Source organism: Urocitellus parryii, chromosome 10 (assembly GCF_045843805.1).
Source record: "Urocitellus parryii isolate mUroPar1 chromosome 10, mUroPar1.hap1, whole genome shotgun sequence".
NCBI lineage: Eukaryota > Metazoa > Chordata > Mammalia > Rodentia > Sciuridae > Urocitellus > Urocitellus parryii.
In genome coordinates, this window is record NC_135540.1 from 81,915,962 (window position 1) to 81,937,203 (window position 21,242).

At 33.8% G+C, this 21,242-nt stretch overlaps 1 protein-coding gene across 1 annotated transcript in view; it reads left to right on the top strand.

The window, feature by feature from the left end:
* Antxr2 (ANTXR cell adhesion molecule 2) overlaps window positions 1-21,242 on the top strand; it is a 132,495-nt gene that overhangs the window by 72,153 nt on the left and 39,100 nt on the right. Inside the window, exons 13-16 of the mRNA XM_077803166.1 lie at window positions 76-120; window positions 980-1,072; window positions 5,740-5,904; window positions 6,197-6,277. Coding sequence (XP_077659292.1) covers window positions 76-120; window positions 980-1,072; window positions 5,740-5,904; window positions 6,197-6,277 — 384 coding nt within the window. The remainder of the gene's footprint in view (window positions 1-75; window positions 121-979; window positions 1,073-5,739; window positions 5,905-6,196; window positions 6,278-21,242) is intronic.

Below are 21,242 nucleotides of genomic sequence, written 5' to 3' on the forward strand. Positions count from 1 at the left end.
AATCTATTTATTTTTATACATTCTTACTTTCTCATGCCTGTGTCACAACACATTTACATTTTATTTTGTATACAGGTTATCAAGGATCCTCCTCCACCACCACCACCTGCACCAAAAGAGGTAAATGAATGCCTAGGAAAAGGATATGTGTGGTCTTTTTCCATATAGATACCATCCCCAAATATAATCAATTCCATTTGTTTTTAAAAAGCTCTGACATCTAAGTATTGACTCTTTACTTTATGAAAATCAATTGTTATTTTTCTTCTCATGACTTCCTTTATATGCTGGAGGAATGAGGTCCTCATACATTGATAGACACTGACTGGTCATCAGGATCAGTAGTATGTAGAGACTATATATACTTTTTATAGCAATATATTAATAGACCTAATGTCACTTATTTATAAAATGTTGGACAATCCAAGATGGCAGGGTGAGGACGTTATTACCTTCTTCAGGCCGATTATTGCTTTAATAATACTTTGTTAGTGAAAATCATATTAGCAACATAGGTTAAGGAAGGTACTGGTTGCATTTGCAAAGTGTCTCAACTGTCTATCTTTCTATTAAAAGTTATGCAGAACTCAAACTATATATACACATTGATGCTTGAAGTGATTATTGAAATGCTGTCCTAAATTTAATGTTTTATATTTTTAAGTATGAATTGATGAATAGATTTGCAATAAACAAGTGATGCTCAGAGTTTAAAAAAACAACAACAACTTCTGATAACCTAGGAGGGATGTGGGGAGGTACTTAAAGTTTGAGGAAGGGAAGGAGTCTTCATACCTTTTAGAATTCCACTTGAATTTTATATTTGTAAACATAAATACACATAGATGTTCTGTATATAATTTTTATTCATTTTCCATAATGATGGCATTATTTTTAAAATGTTTAAATATGAGCCACTTCTGACTAAACACTATTTTATAAAATTAATTAAGCTTATATTAAAAATATATTTTTATAGGAAGAAGAAGAACCTCTACCTAACAAGAAATGGCCAACTGTGGATGCTTCTTATTATGGTGGCCGAGGGGTTGGAGGAATTAAGAGAATGGAGGTTAGTATATTTTAAAAAATAGAAGTTGATAATATAAAAAATGTATTTCTAAAACTATTAAGCCAGGGAAATTTAGCTTTTCACATTTCAGTATTCAGAATATCATTCATTTTTTTCTTAATACTGGGTCTTTTCTGAATACATTTTTTTCCCCTATGAAATCACCCTAGCCATTTCAAACCCATTTGAGAACTGGTTTCCCTAGTCAAAGGCTTGCATTGATAAGATCGCTGAATTCTAAAAGGCAAAAAATGCTAGGGTTTTTCTCACTGTTTTGGAAAAAATTGCTGCATGGAACATCAACTTCTGAAGAAGGAAATCACTTAAAGTTGTAACAGTACTCTTCTTTGAAAATGTCCAATAGTTACGTACTATTTGTGGAGAAAATGTTAAAACATTCACCAGCATGGATATGACTTTATCCCAAATATAGAAAACTTACAACAGCATTTAATTATTGCTTACGAACTATTCTAATTAATATTACATATCTTTTAGAGAATGTGTGAACTTTCAGAATGGCTCAAAGTGTGGATTAAAGTCGAACTTTAATATTGCATTTTAAAAATCAAATGAGGTGGGGCATGGCGGCACATGCCTGTAATCCCCGCTGCTCAGAAGGCTGAGGCAGGAGGATTGTGAGTTCAAAGCCAGCCTCAGCAATAGTGAGGAGCTAAGCAACACAGTGAGAGGCCCTGTTTCTAAATAAAATACAAAATAGGGCTGGGGATGTGGCTCAGTGGTCCAGAGCCTCTGAGTTATCCACCTACCCCTCAAAAATGAGGTTTTCTTATTACCATGAAATATTTATCACAATGATAGATTAGTTAATAAGAAGCAATCATTGCCAGTGCTATGCCTGGCACAACAGAGTAGACAGATCAGCAACCCATCCCAAGGAACAATTTGAGGAATTTTCTCATAGACACATTGACTTTAATATTAAAGGCTGATCCTTGTATTTCCTGCTTATTAATTATAATCCAATTTTACTTGATGAGAAGGTGTATTTATATATTTTTCCTCCATTATTCATGTCTCCTATTGTCATATCTGCTTTTTCCCATTACTACCAACAAAAATCGTAAGTAAGCTAATTAACAACTCCACATGTGCTGCAATGATCACTTTTTATAAATTTCTATAAAATTCATATTTCCAAAGAAAGTTTTCCGTTTTCATAATTATCAAAGTGTTTATTCAAGTCAACTGGCAGTAATTCTCAATTTCTCAATCCCATTAGATCTTAAAACAATGCATGTTTTCCCTAGGAACTTGCCACTCATTGCTGAAATATCCTTTGAGATGGGTACATGGTTGTCAATAAAGGCAGGTGCTAGAAGATATTAAGTTGGACTTTGGGAGAAGATACTGCAGATATGTTTGCATGTTGGTGATTGGGAATTTCAGCAGTCCAAGAGGACATAGTCACACTAGTTTTTGTTTGACACAGAGGAGGATTATTTTCCTTTGCCTTGGTCTGGTGTCATCCTAGGGATGGGGAAGTAGGGCAAGAGTGGACTGATGTTCCTATGTGTGTAAAATATGCATTTATAGATACAGTCCTCACAAATGAATGCCCAATGATGACCCACCACAGAACTGCTTTTAGCTTATTTATCTGCATCCCAAGATATGGGGCGTTGGGGGAATAGGATAGATACAGTAAAAAATGTGAGTAGGAGTCTCCAAATGGAGTAATTTTTGATGTGTGGTATATACTTTTCTGTATTTTGTTATGCTCATTTATTCTTTTCTATTCATAATAATAAATTTCATCCATATGAAATCCAAATATGTAGTCTACTACATGAGAATGAGGGGTATATTATTAAGTGGGCCTTAATCCAATAAGTAGTGTTCTTGCTGAAGCTATTAGAAATATCAGATTTTTGTTAGTCCAGTATTCCAGTGTTCTAAATAAAATAATATGCATGAATCCCTGAATAGAACCTTAGTGAAATGGAAGAATAGTTTCGGTTAGATTTCTATTAACATAAGAAATAGCCAAGGCAAATCAACTTAAAAGGGGGAAGGTTTATTTTGGCTCACAGTTTCAGTCCATGGTCAGTACCCTCTGTTACTTTTGGGTCAGTGTTGAGGCAGAACATCCGGGTAGGGAGTGTATTGTAGAGAAAGCTGCCAAGTAGTAAAAAGAGAGAGGAATGTCCCATATTCCCCTTTGGAGGGCACACTTCTTCTGACCTAAGGGTTCCTCCAACCTTCCAACAGCCCTAAGCTGAGGATGAACTCTTTAACACCTGGGCCTTTAGGGGACATTGCACATACAAACTATAGCAATTAACTTATGCTCAACAGGTGAATTTAAGTAGCAAGGTATTTTTTTTCATATTAAAAACCCTAAATATCTTTAATTCTTCTCAGGCTCACTCTAGCCACCTACTCTTATTATTCTTTTATATTTTTAAACTATCTCAATGTGATCAAACTAAAACATTAATATTTACACATATACATATGTGTATAGATTCTTAATTTTAGGAGTTGTAGGAAACCTCTACAAGTATTTCCTAGTTTTAGACTTTGAGACTGAGTGATATTTGTTTGTGGTGATGTTTGTGCTGATGGTGATGGTGAAGCACAGCTCCCTTGTGAACTAAAGCTAATGAATTTATCTGATTCATCTCTTTAGACCTCATCAGCTCTGTGTCCTATGTATAGTCCTTTGATAATGAGACCTTGGAAGTGCCACATTGGTTCAGAAAGCTAGTTCAACTAGTTTCACATTTTAATTTGAGAACGATTCTACTAATAGTTGACCTTTATGATTATCAACTATGAAGCATAGGCTAGGGAACTGTATATGTTAAAATCTATCATTTATGAGTGAATCTGCATTTTATCTACTTACACTTCTACTCTGAATTACTTCCCTGAGTTATGACATTCTTATGTTAACTGTCTATCTGCTTTGAGTTTTTATTTTTGCTTTTGTTTCTTCCTCAAAATTGCAACTTTATATCTGTGGGGAATGTGTTCTGTTTTTTTTTTTTTTTTCATGTCCAAAGATTTTATAAGTGTTAGTTTATCTAGGTGAAGACACTGTGATTTGAAAGAGAAGGTCATTTCTCTGGAAAGAAGGCCAGCTATCTAGCTCAATAAGTTTAATGGCGTTTAAAACAATTTTAACAACCTCATAAAGAACATTCTAGTACCATTGATCACACTGAAAGATACAGCTACATTTTAATGACTGAACAGGGTCCACTTGAATTGAAAGCCCATTCTAAAATTGTTAAAAGCCCATTCTAAAAAGTTAAAAAAAGTAAAAACATCTCTGTAAACCTTACCAAAAAGCTCTGAATAGTTCTTTCTATGAACAATAATCATCTGTATCCCTACCCATTAATTCAGGTCATTAAAATGCTTTAAAAGACTTTAGTGTTTTTTTCCTTTATAGAAATCACTTAGCTGTGGTATGTCATACTGTGCTCTGGATAGGTGTTTGTATTTCTTTTTAGAAATTGACTTTTCTTATCTTCATTGACTTTGGTAATGTTTTTGTAAGACTTCTCTCTACTTCCTTTTGGACAAAGTCCTTCCCCAGGGGCCACATCCTATTCATATGCCTAGTTTGATTCAGGTTTATCTCTTAATTTCTGTTCACTGAAAAAATAAAGAAAACAATAATTTGATCTGGTGGTTTTTCAAAGTCAAGAGATTTCAGAGAAGGAAATTCCCTAAAATTTGTGGAATTACTTGGTGTCTTTGAAATATTCTCTTTAAAGCAGAGATTTTTCCAATTCAACTTTGTTAATGAAAAATTTGCTTGTCCAATAATCATACTGAGATGAGCTTATGCTCATCTAAAGAATAAAAGCTATTCTACCAAGTAAAAATTTACAGAAGTAATCTCACACATACTTACTTTATTTTCAAAAGCTAAATGTTTAAATAAAAAATGTTGCCTATATTTAACTTGATGAAAAAATCTGAATAAATAGCTCCTTCTTATAAAATACATTTATAAAATTCAGGTGTATTTGAAATTTAACCCATTTCAGATTGCCTATGTTTAAATCCTTGCCCTGCCATGTACTAGTTGTATGGTTTGAGGCACATCTCTTAACCTCATCTGGAAGGAAATAGTATCTGTCTCATTGCATTTTTTTAATATTTATTTTTTAGTTATACGTGGACACGATATCTTTATTTTATTCTTATGTGGTGCTGAGGCTCAAACCCAGGGCCTCACACATGCTAGGTGAGCGCTCTACCTCTGAGCCAGAACCCCAGCCCTCATTGCATTTTGTGTTAATTAAATGCAGACTGACACATAGCAGTAACTCAGTAAATGCTGTCATCATTATCAGTTTAACTTACCTAATTATAAAACAGAAATACACACTGTCGTGCATTTTATGTAAACCCCCAATTGGGTCCTTTTTTGAAACTGTGGAGAAAGGTTATTTCAAATTTAATTGACTTTAGATTTTTAAAAGAATCTTTTTGTCTAGGATCTTAATAATCAATATAATTGGGAGTGTCAAGAAATCTATTAAGTCTTGGAAGAGTAGACATTAGGAATTGATGTACTGATTCATCTTTTTACTCGGAGCTAGTGAACCAGAGGATCATGGGCTACAGAAGAGCTTGTTCCTTTAGGCCACTTTCTCTCTGACAGCAGTGTCTCCTTTGTTTTAAAGGTTCGCTGGGGTGATAAAGGATCTACTGAGGAAGGTGCAAGGTTAGAGAAAGCCAAAAATGCTGTGGTGAAGATTCCTGAAGAAGAGGAACCTGTCAGGCCTAGGCCACCTAGACCCAAACCCACTTACCAGCCACCACAGACAAAGTGGTACGCGCCCATTAAGGTATGAATCCTAATTTTGTGTAATTGAACTTAAGTCTCCTAGAGAAACTAAAGCTTTTACAGTCCCCCATCATTTGAAGAAGGCCTATGGTGGATCATGTAGCAGCTTGATCATTGTAAAATGAGTATTCATTTTACACTCTAACAACCAAACACTTTCTCAGCATAAGAACCTCCGAGATTCTGTTTGTTTAATTTGTGAGAAAAAAATGAAAGTAGAGAATAAGACTTTACCTTCTTTGCTTTACTTTTTCACTTTTTCAGTAAATAGAATAACATCGCATTTTCTTTAGGGTCCTCTTGATGCACTCTGGGCTTTGTTGCGGCGGCAGTATGACCGGGTTTCCTTGATGCGACCTCAGGAAGGAGATGAGGTTTGTATAGGGGAATGTGCTGGGAAACAGTTGACTGCTGTACCAGGATAATGGAAGTACTGGAATATTCTGCGGAATTAATGTTAAAGCCCTTATTCCATGCAAGGAAGGGGTTAGCATTGCCTAGAACAGATTTCCTTTATATAGGCTGCTTAACAGGTAACTGTTAGAGCACATCTCCCATCTACAGGCTCACACCAGTCCCTTTTCAAGTAATTCACAATAACTGTGATCATTTGAATGCATACTTATGCCTTTGAAGACATCATTTCTGAGTTTTTTATCTGGTGGGAACAACAGACTGGGAATGAGTAACTGAGGATTTTCTTTAGCATGTAGTAGCAATGAGACCTACAGAAAATATCTCAACCACAGTTTCTTTAATAAATAAGTTCTTTGTAAGGGAGAGTATCTCTAAAGCAGTGTAAAAATCTGTACTAGTGATACATGGGTACAGGCACACACAGGTATATATACATATGTATTTTTAAGTCTTTTTTTAATATTGAAAATTTAGCTAGAATTACCCTAGTTTTAGAATTTCTTTAATAATTTACACTATTTCCTATTGTATCAATGTAAGAAAATTTCTCCCTAACATCTTCATATATAATAATGGTTGGGTTTCTTTGAGAAACACAATAATGTTCATAATTTTTTTTAAAGAGAGAGAGAGAGAGAGAATTTTTTAATATTTATTTTTCAATTTTCGGTGGACACAACATCTTTATTTTATTTTTTATGTGGTGCTGAGGATCGAACCCAGCACCCCGCGCATGCCAAGCGAGCACATTACTGCTTCAGCCATATCCCCAGCCCAATTCACTATGATTCTTAATAGAAACTTTTATATAATGAGATTTCATGCCTTCGTTTAAATTCGTGTGTGATCTGGAGTCATGCAACATATAATAATTTCTCTTCCTCTATAACATGTTAGACTTTTACTTTAAATATTTTGCTTTAAATATTGTTCATGCATCATCTTAGTTTTCTTTCCTGGGATTAGAAACTGTCTCATTTGTTCAGTGATTTTCACCCTATGAAGTGCTAGCCTATGTTGAGCTAGCCCTGGAGATAAAACTAGCAGCCCTCCCAACTATCTTGCCGGAACTTTATATGTTCTTTGAACTATCATGAGTAAAATTTAGTTAGTCTTTCATCATTCATACTAATTTTGATAATTTTTTTATACATTTTTAATAAATTTTGATAATTTTTAGTTTTGATAATTTTTGAGTTATAAATAGGCATAAATAATGGCATTAGATAAAAAATGAGGGGCATGGTGCAGAATCGCCTTTACTCTTAAGAAATCTAAAATTTGTTTGGAAAACAAGACATGCACAAAAATAAGATTTACATTGGAATTTATATTTATATTGTATTTATATTTAAGTATATTGGACATACTGTAGTAGAAGAGATCAACTCTCCTGGAAAGATTAGATAAAGCTTCTTTATAAATATAGGTTTCCTGTCTTAGAAAATAGGTAGTTTTCAACAGGTAGAGATTGGTCACTGAGGCAGCTAAGTACCTAGGGAGTGGTGGCTTGCTAGATAGTCTCAGGGTTGGAGGTTAAAATCAGAAAGATTAGTTGGAAATAGAGGAAAGTTTTGAATTTGGATAAATTGGCATATTTGCTTTTTAAAATCATGCACTATAATCATTCATTCATTCAACAAATATTTATCCTGTGCCTAACATGTACCAGGCACTTTGTTAGACACAAGATAAATTTAGCTTTCTTCTTATAGAATATTCCACATGTTGCCCCAGCATGTTGCTATTTATTTTTCTATAACTGATGAGTAATGCTTCCATTTCTATTAGTTTAAATATTTCTTTCTTTTGTTTTTCAGCATTTTGTTTGTGCTTTTTATTTATGATGATTTCAAAGACTTTTATTCTAAACATTGAGGTCAAATTATTTCAAATTCAAAAATTTTTAGATTTTAGGAGTCTGATATAGTCTATATCATATATAAAACAACATTTCATAATCACATTATTTAGGCATTTTGCTATAATATATTAATTATATTAGTTATTACAAGTGGAAAAAATAAAGACTAAAGTTTTTCTCAGGTTTTGCTTTGAAGTGTATTTTGGTGAGAAACTTAGGACAAAACTCTCAGTTTTCAAAGAGTTTGAATTTCAAAATTTTAATTAAAAGAAGATCTCAATATGTGAGATGAAATAAAATCTCACTACCAGTATGCTATTTATGTTTTCTGGTTTTTTTTTTTTTTTTTTTTTTACTTAAAATGTGGGATAATAACCTCAGTAAACCTCAATTATTGGTTCAATTAATGAACTCATTTTCTTCATCAAATACGTATTATGATTCTAAATATGCCTGATGCAGTTTGACTTAACTTTTTATCATCGTACCTCTTCTTTTTAGCTTTACTGGTTCCAGTATTTTGTCACCTGAAAATTTTTGTCACTTATATTGAGCCACTGTTAAAACTGCAGTGTGGCACTTTTCCCCTCAAGTGAGGCACACCACAGTTAATTGACATTATGGTAAAGCTGAAAAACCATCCAACAGTACAACCTCAGTTAACTACATTATTCACAAGATATTTAATATGTATTTTTAAATTCCTTGCTGACTATAAGGTATATTTATCTACTCCCCCATATAACCTAACTGATAATACAACATGATTTGTTCAGAACATCTGGTGAGCTTGGCATGATTTGTTCTTGTGCTCCTTTATAACATTTACTTATTTAGTCTGAGGTTTTATGTCAAATGTATAGTTATGAGAATATAATTGCTCCCTTTTAAACAACTTGAGAAAATTTTGCCCCTCTCTTTTTATTTTCCATATTTTCACTTTCTATGTTTCAAAAAATTATTAAGACTATCTGAATTTATGTCAACTCCACATCATCAATCCAGTCTTCTTTGTTTGATAGGTAATTTCAAATCACCTATCCCACACACATACATAACTATAACCTGTATTTTTCGAAAGAGTAAGCCATAGAGTAACACACTAAGGGTCAGTTCAGTGCTTCAGTGGAGTCCCTTTCTATACATTATTAGGAAAACTGAAGGATTCCAACATTTTACATATGTTTACATTAAGTGTTAGGAAGTCATCATACTCTTTTCTTCTCCAGGAATCTGGAATGGTTTCTTCCCTCCCTTCTCTTTCTTCTTCCCTTCTTTTCCCCGCCTCTGTTTCTTCCTGAATACATTTATATTCACAATCTTTTCATTTTCAATTTTGCTAGTTTGTTCTAGCAGTTTATAATATTCTTAAATATTACACTAATTTTCAGTCAACTTCTTTGAATGAATGGAGCCTTTAATTGTCCTGTTCTTATGCTGATTAGCACAAGTGAATACCTTTATGGACAAAGGCCACCAAGTGACTATAATATGGTTCCAAAGAGAATCTTTACCAATCAGGTCACTTAATCATGGTAATATTTCAGTGGATTTTATTTAAAAGTCTGTATAGTAACAGAAATACAACATATTATTTTTATCCCAGAAAGTTATATTTAATTATTTGTTTAAATAAAATCATAGTGTATGGTGCAGTGACATAATCTCTACCTGAGAATCTAACACCCCACCTGGTTTGTTTTTATTTCCTTTTTGTTTTTCCCCTTGTGGTCCTAGGAATTGAACCCAGGGCCTTTAACATGATAGACAAGTGCTCTACCACTGATGTACACTCCAGCCCAAATTTTATTTTTATTTTATATTAAAAAAGCATATAATATTGCTTAAATTCCAGTTTTTTTTTTTAACTTTAAAGAAGCTTTTGTTTGGGGAACTTAATTTACCTAGGAAGAAAATGATGCCCCAGAGCCAGGAAGAGTACTAGGGATTTAGAATATATTTAGGACAGCTAATTTTGATGCATGATACTAAAATGTGATAATTCATTTTTTTAAAATATCTTCATTTATTTTTATGTGGTGCTGAGGATCTAACCCAGTGCCTCATGTGTGCAAGGCAAGTGCTCTACCGCTGAGCCCCAGCCCCAACGCCAGATAATTCATTTTAATAATGCTTTATCTATACATGAAAAGAAATGGCTCACTGTTGCCTTCTAATTATTATGGTTAAATTCCCAAAAGGCCTTTATAAAACCTTATGTTTTTTTTTTTTACCAATTTTAATTTTAGCTTATATAGACATAATTTATTTCATAGGATTACACGAAGCTGAGAAAAGTAAAAATTAGGGCACTAAGATGTCCGACTAGTAGTATCGTACTTACATCTTTGGCTGTTCTTTAACCATATATCCATCTACCTTTATATTTGCTTGAAGAAAGGAAAAAATTAATTGAGTTCAAAATTGTGTGTGTGTGTGTGTGTGTGTGTGTGTGTGTGTGTGTGTGTGTAAGTATGCCAAGGCATAATCACTGAATGAGAAAAATTAGGCTTGGAGTTCTTTTGTTACCTTTAGATAACCATACTTATCTGTGAATGGGCTCCATAATCCTGCTATTTGCAAACTGATCTACCTCTCAATACTTGATGAAACCAGTTAGAGGACAAACTCAGACTTATTGATGAAAGATTTCTTATATATGAGATGCTCCTTGTCCTTTGCTTATTAATTTGTATTAACAAACTGATTTCCCAGTAAATTAGCCTATTAATGATTAGGGAATTTGTAAATAGCATTGTGTCATCTTAGATTACATACATTGAATTCCTTAGAACAGGTTTGTCTATGCATCAAGTATTTCATTGGAACAAATGTGATGAGCTATTAAGGCCAATTCTTTTTAAAAAGAAACTTTATTCTCAACATAAACTGATGAATATATTTTGTAAATATTTTTTCCTGTTTCTTGTGTTCATAAAGGATTTGGTGTGTCCATATATACATGTATAATGTTTATCTTGAATTATGCCTCTCATGAAGTATTTGTGCAGATTTAGGAGTTGTGTGCTTATTACAAAGCAATTTGTACACTATAAAAATTTAAAAAAAAGACTTTTGGAAACTTTCTAGTTGCTAGATAGGAATGCAGCTTGTTTTACATTGTCAAGAAATAAAAGACCATACTATCTCATCTCTTAATTTTGAGTAATAGTCACATTCTTTTTTTTAAAAAACAAGAAACAAGGAAAGACAAAAACTTTATGCTGCCTGAGAGACAATAAAACAGAATTGTTTCAGGTTGTGGCTAACGGTTCCAAATAACACTCTTCATCAACAGTATGTTTTCTACTTTGGAAAGCAATCTTGTCGCTGATTTATAAATTGTTTACTGCAGATTCTGCCTTTTGAGAATTTCGTTTAATAAACAAATCAATGTACATAGAATTAGACCTGGAGTCATGCACATTGTCTAGGAAGTCCCGTCACGGTGCATTTCAAGCCAAATGCTCTCTTTTTATGACTCAGAGGCCGCACCGGGCTCATTTGCGGAAGAATCCACTGCTGAATTGAAGTCCTTGATCAAGTAATTGAAGTTTAGGCATAAAGTATCAAAGCGGCGCGAGCAATCTCTCGCCCCGCGCCTGCTCCCGCTACCTCTCCTCGCGCCAGCTCCCGCCGAGGTGGAGGGGTCCGCGGGCTCACTCGGAGCCGGCGCAGGCTTTGATTGTGTCTGCAACTCCTCGGAGTCATGAATGTTTCAGCACGTGGCGCGCGAGGTTAGGGCCGCGCGTCCAGGTGTAAGCTAGCAGGTTGTCGCCGACATCTGTTTGCAGCAGCGGCAGCGGCCTCCCCAGCCCGCAGCGAGCGGCCCGATTGTCAGCGGAGGTAGTTGAGAGCGGCAGAACCGTTTTGGTCTCACACTCGCTGCCTGGAGGCCTGAAACACCAAAGGTAGGAGTGGGGGTGGACACAGCTGCGCTCCCAAACTTGCCTTAGGCACAAATAAGAGATCTAATGCAGTTTGACTCCGTTGCGGTGGGGAGATGAGGACAGAAAGCCACTTCAGAGACAACTTAACGCTGCAACATCTGCCGCCAAGTTTCCAGGGAGTGACAGGGGACAGCAGGTACAGATCGAAGTCTCCACATAAACAACCTCCATTAAGCCATGGACTCTTTTGAAGGGCCTCCATCAAACATGCTGGAGTCCGCAGCAGGAGTTTGTTTGGGTTTCAAAGCAGTGTGTGTGTGTGTGTGTGTGTGTGTGTGTGTGTTTTCAATAACAAGGTAATTTATAAATGATGCATTACCATGCATTCTCCTTTTTTTTTTTTTTTTTTCAATTTGAAAAGATAATGTTAGAGAAGCAGAAAGGCAAAGAAAGAAGAAAGCACAGCACTAGTTTTGGAGTTGTTCCACAAACCAATTAAATCTCCAAGGAGCTTCTTGGCTCTAATGGAGGTTATGTTAACCTTCAGAAGCCAGGAACCTCTTTCACCAGGAAGCCTACATAAATTTGTACACTCAATAGAAGAATCCTAGTACTCCGGGTGAAATAATGTACCATTCGTCTGTTTTAAACAGGGTTATAGGGTTTCTTATTTCAGGGGAGATGAAATTGAATAATAGATGTTTTTCCAGGTGGATGGAATTTTTTTAGTAAAACAAAAATCTAGAAAATTGCATTCACTTTGTTTCCTGTTTATAAAGACTTCATTTTTACAATTGGATATATAAAAAATAAAATCATAAGTCCAAGTAAGCAAACATTTTTCTTTTGGCAGGGTGGTGGTTCCTGCCCTACTCCCTACATTCAGCCAGAAAAAAAAAAAAAAACAAACTGATTTTCATTGAGGATGTTGCAAAAACCCTTAATTTGCATACGTATATATGACAATACAGTTGGTTAAAATACTAGCTTAGCAAGTAAAATCTGCAGGGTATGGTAAGATAATAAAAATTCTGTAGTAATGTGAATTACTATCATTCATAAAGTTTAGGCTCCCTCATCCAATGAAATAACTGCATGACCACTGTGAGACAAAGGAGAGCTGGTGACTCAAAGATATCCTTTGGAGCAGGATAGTAGCCAGGGAGCAATGGCCTGGGGATAGATGCTAGTGTGTGGCAAAGTTTTCATCAGTCAGTAGTGAAATAAGCAACATAAATACACAGGGAGTTTTCAATTATGCTACCTGTATTATGTTTCGGACTATGGTTAATTATGCAGATGAGTTTTCAATTCTTCAAAATGACTGACGGCCCAGGCCATTTACAGTGGTGGTGCACTCCCATAATCCTAAACTTGGCAGGCTGAGGCAGGAGGGTCACAAGTTTGAGGTCAGCTTCAGCAACTTATTGAGGCCCTAAGCAATTTAGTGAGACTATGTCTCAAAAAAAAAAAAATTAAAAAAAAAAAATATATATATATATGCATTTTAAAGGGTCTGGGGATATAGCTCAGTGGTAAAGAGCCCCTGGATTTAATCCCCAGTACCAAAATAAATAAATACATTAATACATAAATAAAGACTGATGTTCACTTTTTAAAAAAAAATGCCCATTCTGACAACCCAATCTTAGTCTTTCAATTTTTAAAATTGTAGCAAACCAGAATAAATCTGAGAACACAGGTAACACCTGATCATTTAAAAGGCACCAGGGAAGTCTGTTAACCTGAAAGGCAAATGATTTAGCCTTTTTTTGGTTTATATCTCCAGATTTATGTTTATGCCTCTGTCAGTCAGTCCTATTTCTGAATTCTCAGGCTCAAAACACTCTTGGCCTTACCGGCTTTAATGGCAACTTCTTCTTAAGTGATTTCAGTCTTCCTACAGATCACTTAGAACTCCTTTATGCTTACAAATCACCCGTTGCTTAGCATTGCTAAACTGTTTCTTTTTCAAATTGAATAAGCCACCAGGTAGCAGAAATTTTGTATCATACTTTTATGTTCCCTCCTGCGTTTGCAAAATGTTAACCACTTGTTGGTCTTTCAGAGCAAGTTGAAAGCTTCATTCAAGCGATTTGATATTAGAAATGTTTTTAATACCTGGAATTATCCCATTAATGATTACATTCCTTTTTAAAAATATTTTTTGAAATGTTATTTTCATTGATAGTCTGGGTGTTCAGTAGCATTCCAAAAGTAACTTAAAAAAAATACATTCTTACACTTAATCTTTAGATTCAATCTAAATTTTTGTGTCATATAATGAACTTTATAATTGATTTTAGGGACTCTAAGAAAACCTGCTTTATTAGCCTGCCAGTCTTGTTGTATATAAAATATACTTGGTACTTTCATACACTGCTTCCTTTTATACTAAAATGCAAGAGTAGAGCAAAATATAAAAATATTTAAAAACTGATTATTTATCTTTTATTTCTGTGAAATCTGAAATTTATTATGGTCCTTGAGGCCAATTTTAATGTGACAACATTAGGAAATAATACGACTAGACTTTTCTACTATTTATATTATCTCTAGTATCTTTCATTTTTGTCTTTTGCCTTCACAATTCAGGTTATCCTTAAAATATCATAATATCCTGTTTAAATTAATAGAAAGAGTTAACTTTGGTTTGTACATATTTGAAATATAAAATTTATACTGAAATAACCCCTGTCATAAGCATGTCATTTTTACTACTGTCCTACAGACTGATTTAGGAATATGTGTTTATGTAAACATTATATGTATATGTATGTGTATATATATATATATATATATATATATATATATACACATAAAATGTTTAATGTAAATATATGTAATATTGAACATATTTTCTTAGTGTGTATGTCATCAACTAATGTCTATTTCACAGGAAAATTGAAAATTCATGAAATAGAGTGCTTTTTTGATAGCATTTCTTAGCTTAAATAAAACTATTTCTTAATTATGTATGGGGGGAAAGGTGTTAATTCAGTCTGGTTCCCTGAAATGAAATGAAAAATATGCAAAATTTAAATATCTATCTATCTATCTATCTATCTATCTATCTATCTATCATCTATCTCACCCAGGGGCACTCTAACTCTCAGCTACATTTACAGTCCTATTTGTTTATTTATTTATTTTATCTTAAGACAGTGTCTTGCTACATTGCTGGGCTGGCCTGGAGCTTGTGATCCTCCTGTCTCAGCCTCCTGAGTAGATGGTATTACAAGTGTTAACATCTAATAAGAACCTATAAATAGAACTCGGAGACAATTGTCTTTTCCCCCTGTCTAGACATTATTTGTGATTTAGTAGCATCACATACCATTTCACATATTAACTTATAGGTTTGGTAGAAAAGCAGCCTGGTTAAAATTGATCAGCAACATTTTAATGATCAAGAGACAACAATTCCATTAGAGTAATTACCTCTTCTTAAATGAAGGCACTGATTTTAGAAATGTAACAGTTTTTTAAACACCAGTGTGCTTTGGCATACTGGAAGAATATCTTAAATATACTAAGAAGAAATATTACTTGTCTGGGACTGGGTACATTGTTTTCTTAGGCTCAGCATACAGTTTTGACATCAAATGTACACCTTAAAGACATCAATTGAATCATGCTGTTGGGAGCAGAAGATACAATTTTAAGATTCTTTTCCCATTTTTGAGTACTTTATATATAATCTTAGTAATTTTTATTAGAAAGGATGAGACAGATTTAAATCAATCACTTTATAATTTCTAATAATAATGAATTAATTTGTAGATATGTTAAATATTCAGTTTTAAATTTGGAGCTCAGAAGTCCCAGCCTAAGAAGAAAAAATATGCATTTTTTTTGGTGGACAATTTATTAAACAGAACATATTATGATGGTGCCTTTTATTTGCTAAACACCTTTTTACAAGTTTACTGTAAGGAAAGTTCCATAACTCAGTGATATTGTCTTGAGTGGGAAGTTTTTATTATCTTCTTATTCTTAAAAATATATTAACACATTATAAAAATATATATGTTTTAGGAAGAGTGAATTTTTATTCTGCTAAATTTTTAAAAATGTTTTAATTTATAAACAAAACACTAGGAGTTGTATAATACATATTTAAAATCCATAAGTAATTTCCTTTCAAGTTGCTTTACCTAACTATTATTTATATTTTCTACTATTTTGTTTTTTAATCAAATTGCAATCTCTAATATTTGACAATTTTGAAACATAAAATTTTGAGGTATAAAATAAAAACAGTGTATTCAAACTTTGCAAATAGCCAACAAAATTTATGTATACATATGCAGATACACATTGACAAACACACCAGTGAACATTCATTTGTCTGCCATTTTATTTTTTCTAATTTGGGGTTACAAATTAACATTTTGTTGTTGTTGTTGTTGTTTCAAAGGATTATAAGAAATCCCCTTTTTTTTTCCTTATTCTTTTTAAAGCATAATGAAATTGGGATGGTTTTTGCAAACTTTTTCTCATTTCAAAATAATTTTACTCTCTTGATATACCTCATAACTCCTCAAAAAGCTCCTTTTGCTTGAAAATTTGTGAAAAATGTTTCTTGAAATTTCTTAAACTTTAGATTCCCATAATGATTCTTAGCTGGTTCATGTACTGAAAATTGTGTATATGGGTACATGTATGTGTGTATACAACCACACACCCACACATACACACTCACATACATATTCCTCATATATGTAGGTACATGAAATATATAAATATTTCATAATGAAGTGCATACTTAATAACTTGGTCTAATACTAACATATTTTATTTTGGATCAAAATTAGAAAATTCAAATAATTTTTTAAATCAAGCACTATTTCCTGCTTAAAAATTTTTTCTACCAAAGCCATATCCTGGAACTATTAATGTAACAGTTAATTAGGGATTCCGTGCCTTTTAATCACATAGCTCCAAGGCCTAGTATAGTGAAGATTGGACCCACAAACACATACCCCTCTAGTTGCCTAACAGAGTTAGTAAGTCTGTAGAACATATTTTAGGAAAAAAGTTTGATGGCATATTTATGTACATAGATACAGATAAAATTTCTAGAGTAAAGAGAGATTTACTGTCTAGGAATCTTTCTTTTCTCCTGATCAGTTCCTTAGGTCTAACCCTTGATCTGTTTCCCCCATGTCTAACTTTTCTCTAGCAAGCACAGAGACTTCCCCTGCTTTGTTATTGGCATTAAGCTTGTCATCTTAGACAGCTCCATCCTCCCTCCTGACTTCCACTTGCATGTCTCTGAGAGTTTATATGAGTTTTCCACTTGGATGCCCTGTTGTCACTACATTATCTGTATTTAACTGGACCTAACCATATTCCTCATGGATGGCTTTCAAGCTAGTTATGAAACTCTTCTCTCAGTCATTTGTTCTGTCCTTTACCTGATTAATCTAAACTGAGGTCCAATGGACAGAAGCACACCAATGTGGATCTCACAACTCTGAGAATAGGGTCAAGATTTTAACTTTCTAATTCTGGGTACAGTGCCCTATGCTACCAAATAACATCATTACTTTCTGATATGCAGAGGACATTGATTCAAGCAACAGAATTATGTTTATTAATGTCCCTTTCAGTTTTATTATGATTAAGAATAAAAATGAGCTATTATTGAATATATGCATTAGATGCTGGTGATTTGTAAGAGATACATATTTTGACTTTGTATAATTTAAAAGTTTCTGTTATTGGTACTTACCTTTATGACTCTTTCTTAAAACTAAGCTACTGAGAAAATTAAGACAGAACAATTCTAAAATTTAAGGAGTTTTGGATTATTTCCTATTAAATATGGCAGAGAATGCTGACACATAAAAATGTTATCTCTATTGAGCTAAAATTTGTCATTTTGGGATGGTGATTATTTTTTAAGTTATAATTGGATCTATTAAGCGTTCTTCTGAGTTATAAAAGCATGACACAATCATTTTCCTTTAGGTTGAATTCTGAATAGATAAGGCTTATAATTTTTTTAACTCTCTTTGTTAGGATATGTTTGTTATTATTTTGGCTTGAAGCTGCATTTTTTTCTGAAATATATTTGATCTTTGTTTCATATTTTATCCAAGGAAAGTAAGTTTTCAGTGACTAGAATCGTGAAAACTATTTGTTCTAGGAAAACCATACAATTGTACATGACAGTAGAATGTATTTTGGCAGATTTTACATACATAGAGTATAACTTACTCTATTTAAGATCCCACTCATGTGGTTGTACATTATGTAGAGTTACCCTGGTCACGTATTCAAATACAAGGCTAGGAAAGATATGACTGATTAATTCGACTGTCTTTCCTATTCCTTTCCCCCCTCTTTTAACAGTGAGTCAGTCAGTCTCTTGCTTAATCTCCTGTGCTGGCCTGATTATGCTTATGTTAGCTCCAAGTGTCTCATTCATTCCTCTGGTTACAGAAGAGTGGCTGGTAGTTTAATTCAGAGCCTACTTTCCAGAAGAGGCATTATGGCTTTACCTGTCCTCTTAGTTTATTTATGAACCAGTCCTATGCTCCTAACTAGATTAGTTCCTTTTACATTAACTGCCTACAGTAGGGCAGCTGTCTGAGTGGTTGGTTATAAATTTGCTAAGGTCTCTGTCATTAATCTCAGATGCAGAAAGCAGCAGATAACGGGTTCAAAGTTTCAAGTCCACAGTTTTCACAACTTGAAATGAGCATGAAAGGGTTGACAGAATGGGGGTGTTGAAGAGATGTGAGCATTGGGGAAAAGGAAAGACTTCTGTCATTAATCTTAACTAATTGCCAAGATTTTTAAAATTTGAGTTATTATTAATACTGAAGTTAGGCCCTTAATACTCTGTTCGTGTTTTGGCTTTAGATGGTCTTTTATGAGATAAGAATTTTTAGGAGGCAGAGAAGTGTATGCGTGTGTGTGTGTGTGTGTGTGTGTGTGTGTGTGTATCTTATATAAATATTTTCATTTACATCTTTCAAACCTTTCCCTGAGTTAATATTCAGGCCTCCGCCTTTTGACAGTTACTGTAGGGCAGTTAGGAGTGATAGACAAGTAACAATAAATCCAAATAAAATCCCTAAGTAGACCAACAGCAGTAAATCTGAATAATATTACTTTCATGTTTACCAGCATACAAAATATTTCACTGAAGAGGAAATGTAAGATTAGACATTAGGGGTGAAAGAAAAGATGGAGAGTCAGTTGCTAGAAAAAGGAAAAGAAGAGAAAAAAAGGGATAGAGTGATGAGAGTGGGAAGGATATTATTTCTCTGAAAAAATTGCAGGCAATAGGAAAACCAAGTGAGTGCTTAAATAATAATTTACAAATGGTGTGTTCTTCAGGTTGCATATGCACTGTTACACGCTGATCACTTGGAAGTGAACAAATTAAGGAGTCTTTGCTTAAAATCTTCCCACCCCTGCCTTTGCTGTTCCACTCCTGTTTGTCATTCATCACCCTTTTCTGTTAAGTCTATGGTAGTAGCCTACTCTACTGTTCAATGTGAAATTGTCACTAATTATTTAAAACATGAGTACATTGGTAACCAAAATGGCTTGTAGTTGTTCAGGGGAAATCTTTAAAAAAACAGATAAGGCTCAAAACTTCAGAAATATGTTTTTAGGATTACATCTCATGTTCTCCATATATTTGGACAAAATGAGCCCACAAGAATTCTGAAATGAAAATATACAGAACACCAAATTATTTTAGTTTTTTTACAGATATCTTACCTCTGATGATAGTGAACTAAATCTCAGGGCAAGGTATAGACAATGGCTTGGATATGATTAAATTGTCTGCGAATTAAAATTCACAAATTTGGTTTTGAGAAACGTGTTTCTTTGTTGCAGCAGTGTTTTCTTTTAGGATTTGTTTTAAAGGTAAATAGAAAAACATAAAAATAATGTAGTATTTGTTTTATTTCTCCACATATTTATTTTTGCACATAGTAACTAATTATTGAAGATGCAAGTTATCAAGGGTTGAGATTTTAATTTATAGGCTGTGGATTGCCAGTAAATTTTTTTCTCCCAAAGAAATAGAATTTGACTCTTGGAAAGTTCTCAAATAAACGTGTAACAGGAGTGAAGATAATGTTGAAGATGTGAGGATGATAGTTTAAGCCTATGTCAACACTTCTATTCTTTTAAGACTAATTTAGGTTCATTAACTACAGAAAAATCAGAGATTCATGGCTTCAGGTATTTTTCTTGAATTGTCAAGGGTCTTTTTTCTTGCTTCTCAGTAATATTTAGGTAGATCATGGAGGCCCAAAATTCTAATACTTCTGATGCGTGTGTGTGTTTGTGTGTGTGTGTGTGTAGGAGAATTTATGTCTAATGGGAGGTGATAGCAGGGAACTGTAGATGTTGAAGGAATTCATAATTTCAGGAAAGGGAGAGTCTTTTCATCAGGAAGATTCAGAACTCAAATTCAGCTGACAGTCATTAAACATAGCTGTGTCTTAAGTATGTTCAATGATGTTGTCTCCTTTTTGTCTTAACAGTCTAAGAGTTAAGTATAATATCATTCCCCTTTTACAGATGAAGACTATGAGACCCAGAGATGCTTAGTGGATTCCTCAAGTTGGCATTGCTGAAAAGTGCCAGAGCCTAGATTCAAACTCAGATTTTTTTGATTTCTAGTCCAGTGAGTGTTACCCTATTCCATTGGTCATTTCACAGCCTAACACTTTATTCTTGTGTGTAATTTGATGAATTAAGGCACTTTTACAGGTGGGGGAAGTGCTTTCAAGTTTTCCCTTTTGAACTTATGGCTTAATTATTTTATTATGTATTCAAAATGCATGCATTTTATTCTATAATATACATATTTAATTTTACATGAATCTATACATAAAATTTTTTTATTTAGAAGTGGTAGAAAACTCCACAGAATGTTCTTAGACTGCATAGAACAAGGATTTTGTTTTTTGGTACCAAAACAGACCTTAGAAGTTGTATAATTCAACCCCTTCCTATGCAACTTCCACCTCCACTTGAATTCTGTCCCCTAGAAGGAAAGAATACTGAAAGGCACAGAGATATGAAATCATTTCTATATTCCAGGAATTGAAGGTTGTTTTCTAGGCAGAGGCAAGTGGTTAGGAGTTGGGAGGTAAATTATAGGAGGAAGGTGGAATTAAAGCAATTTCT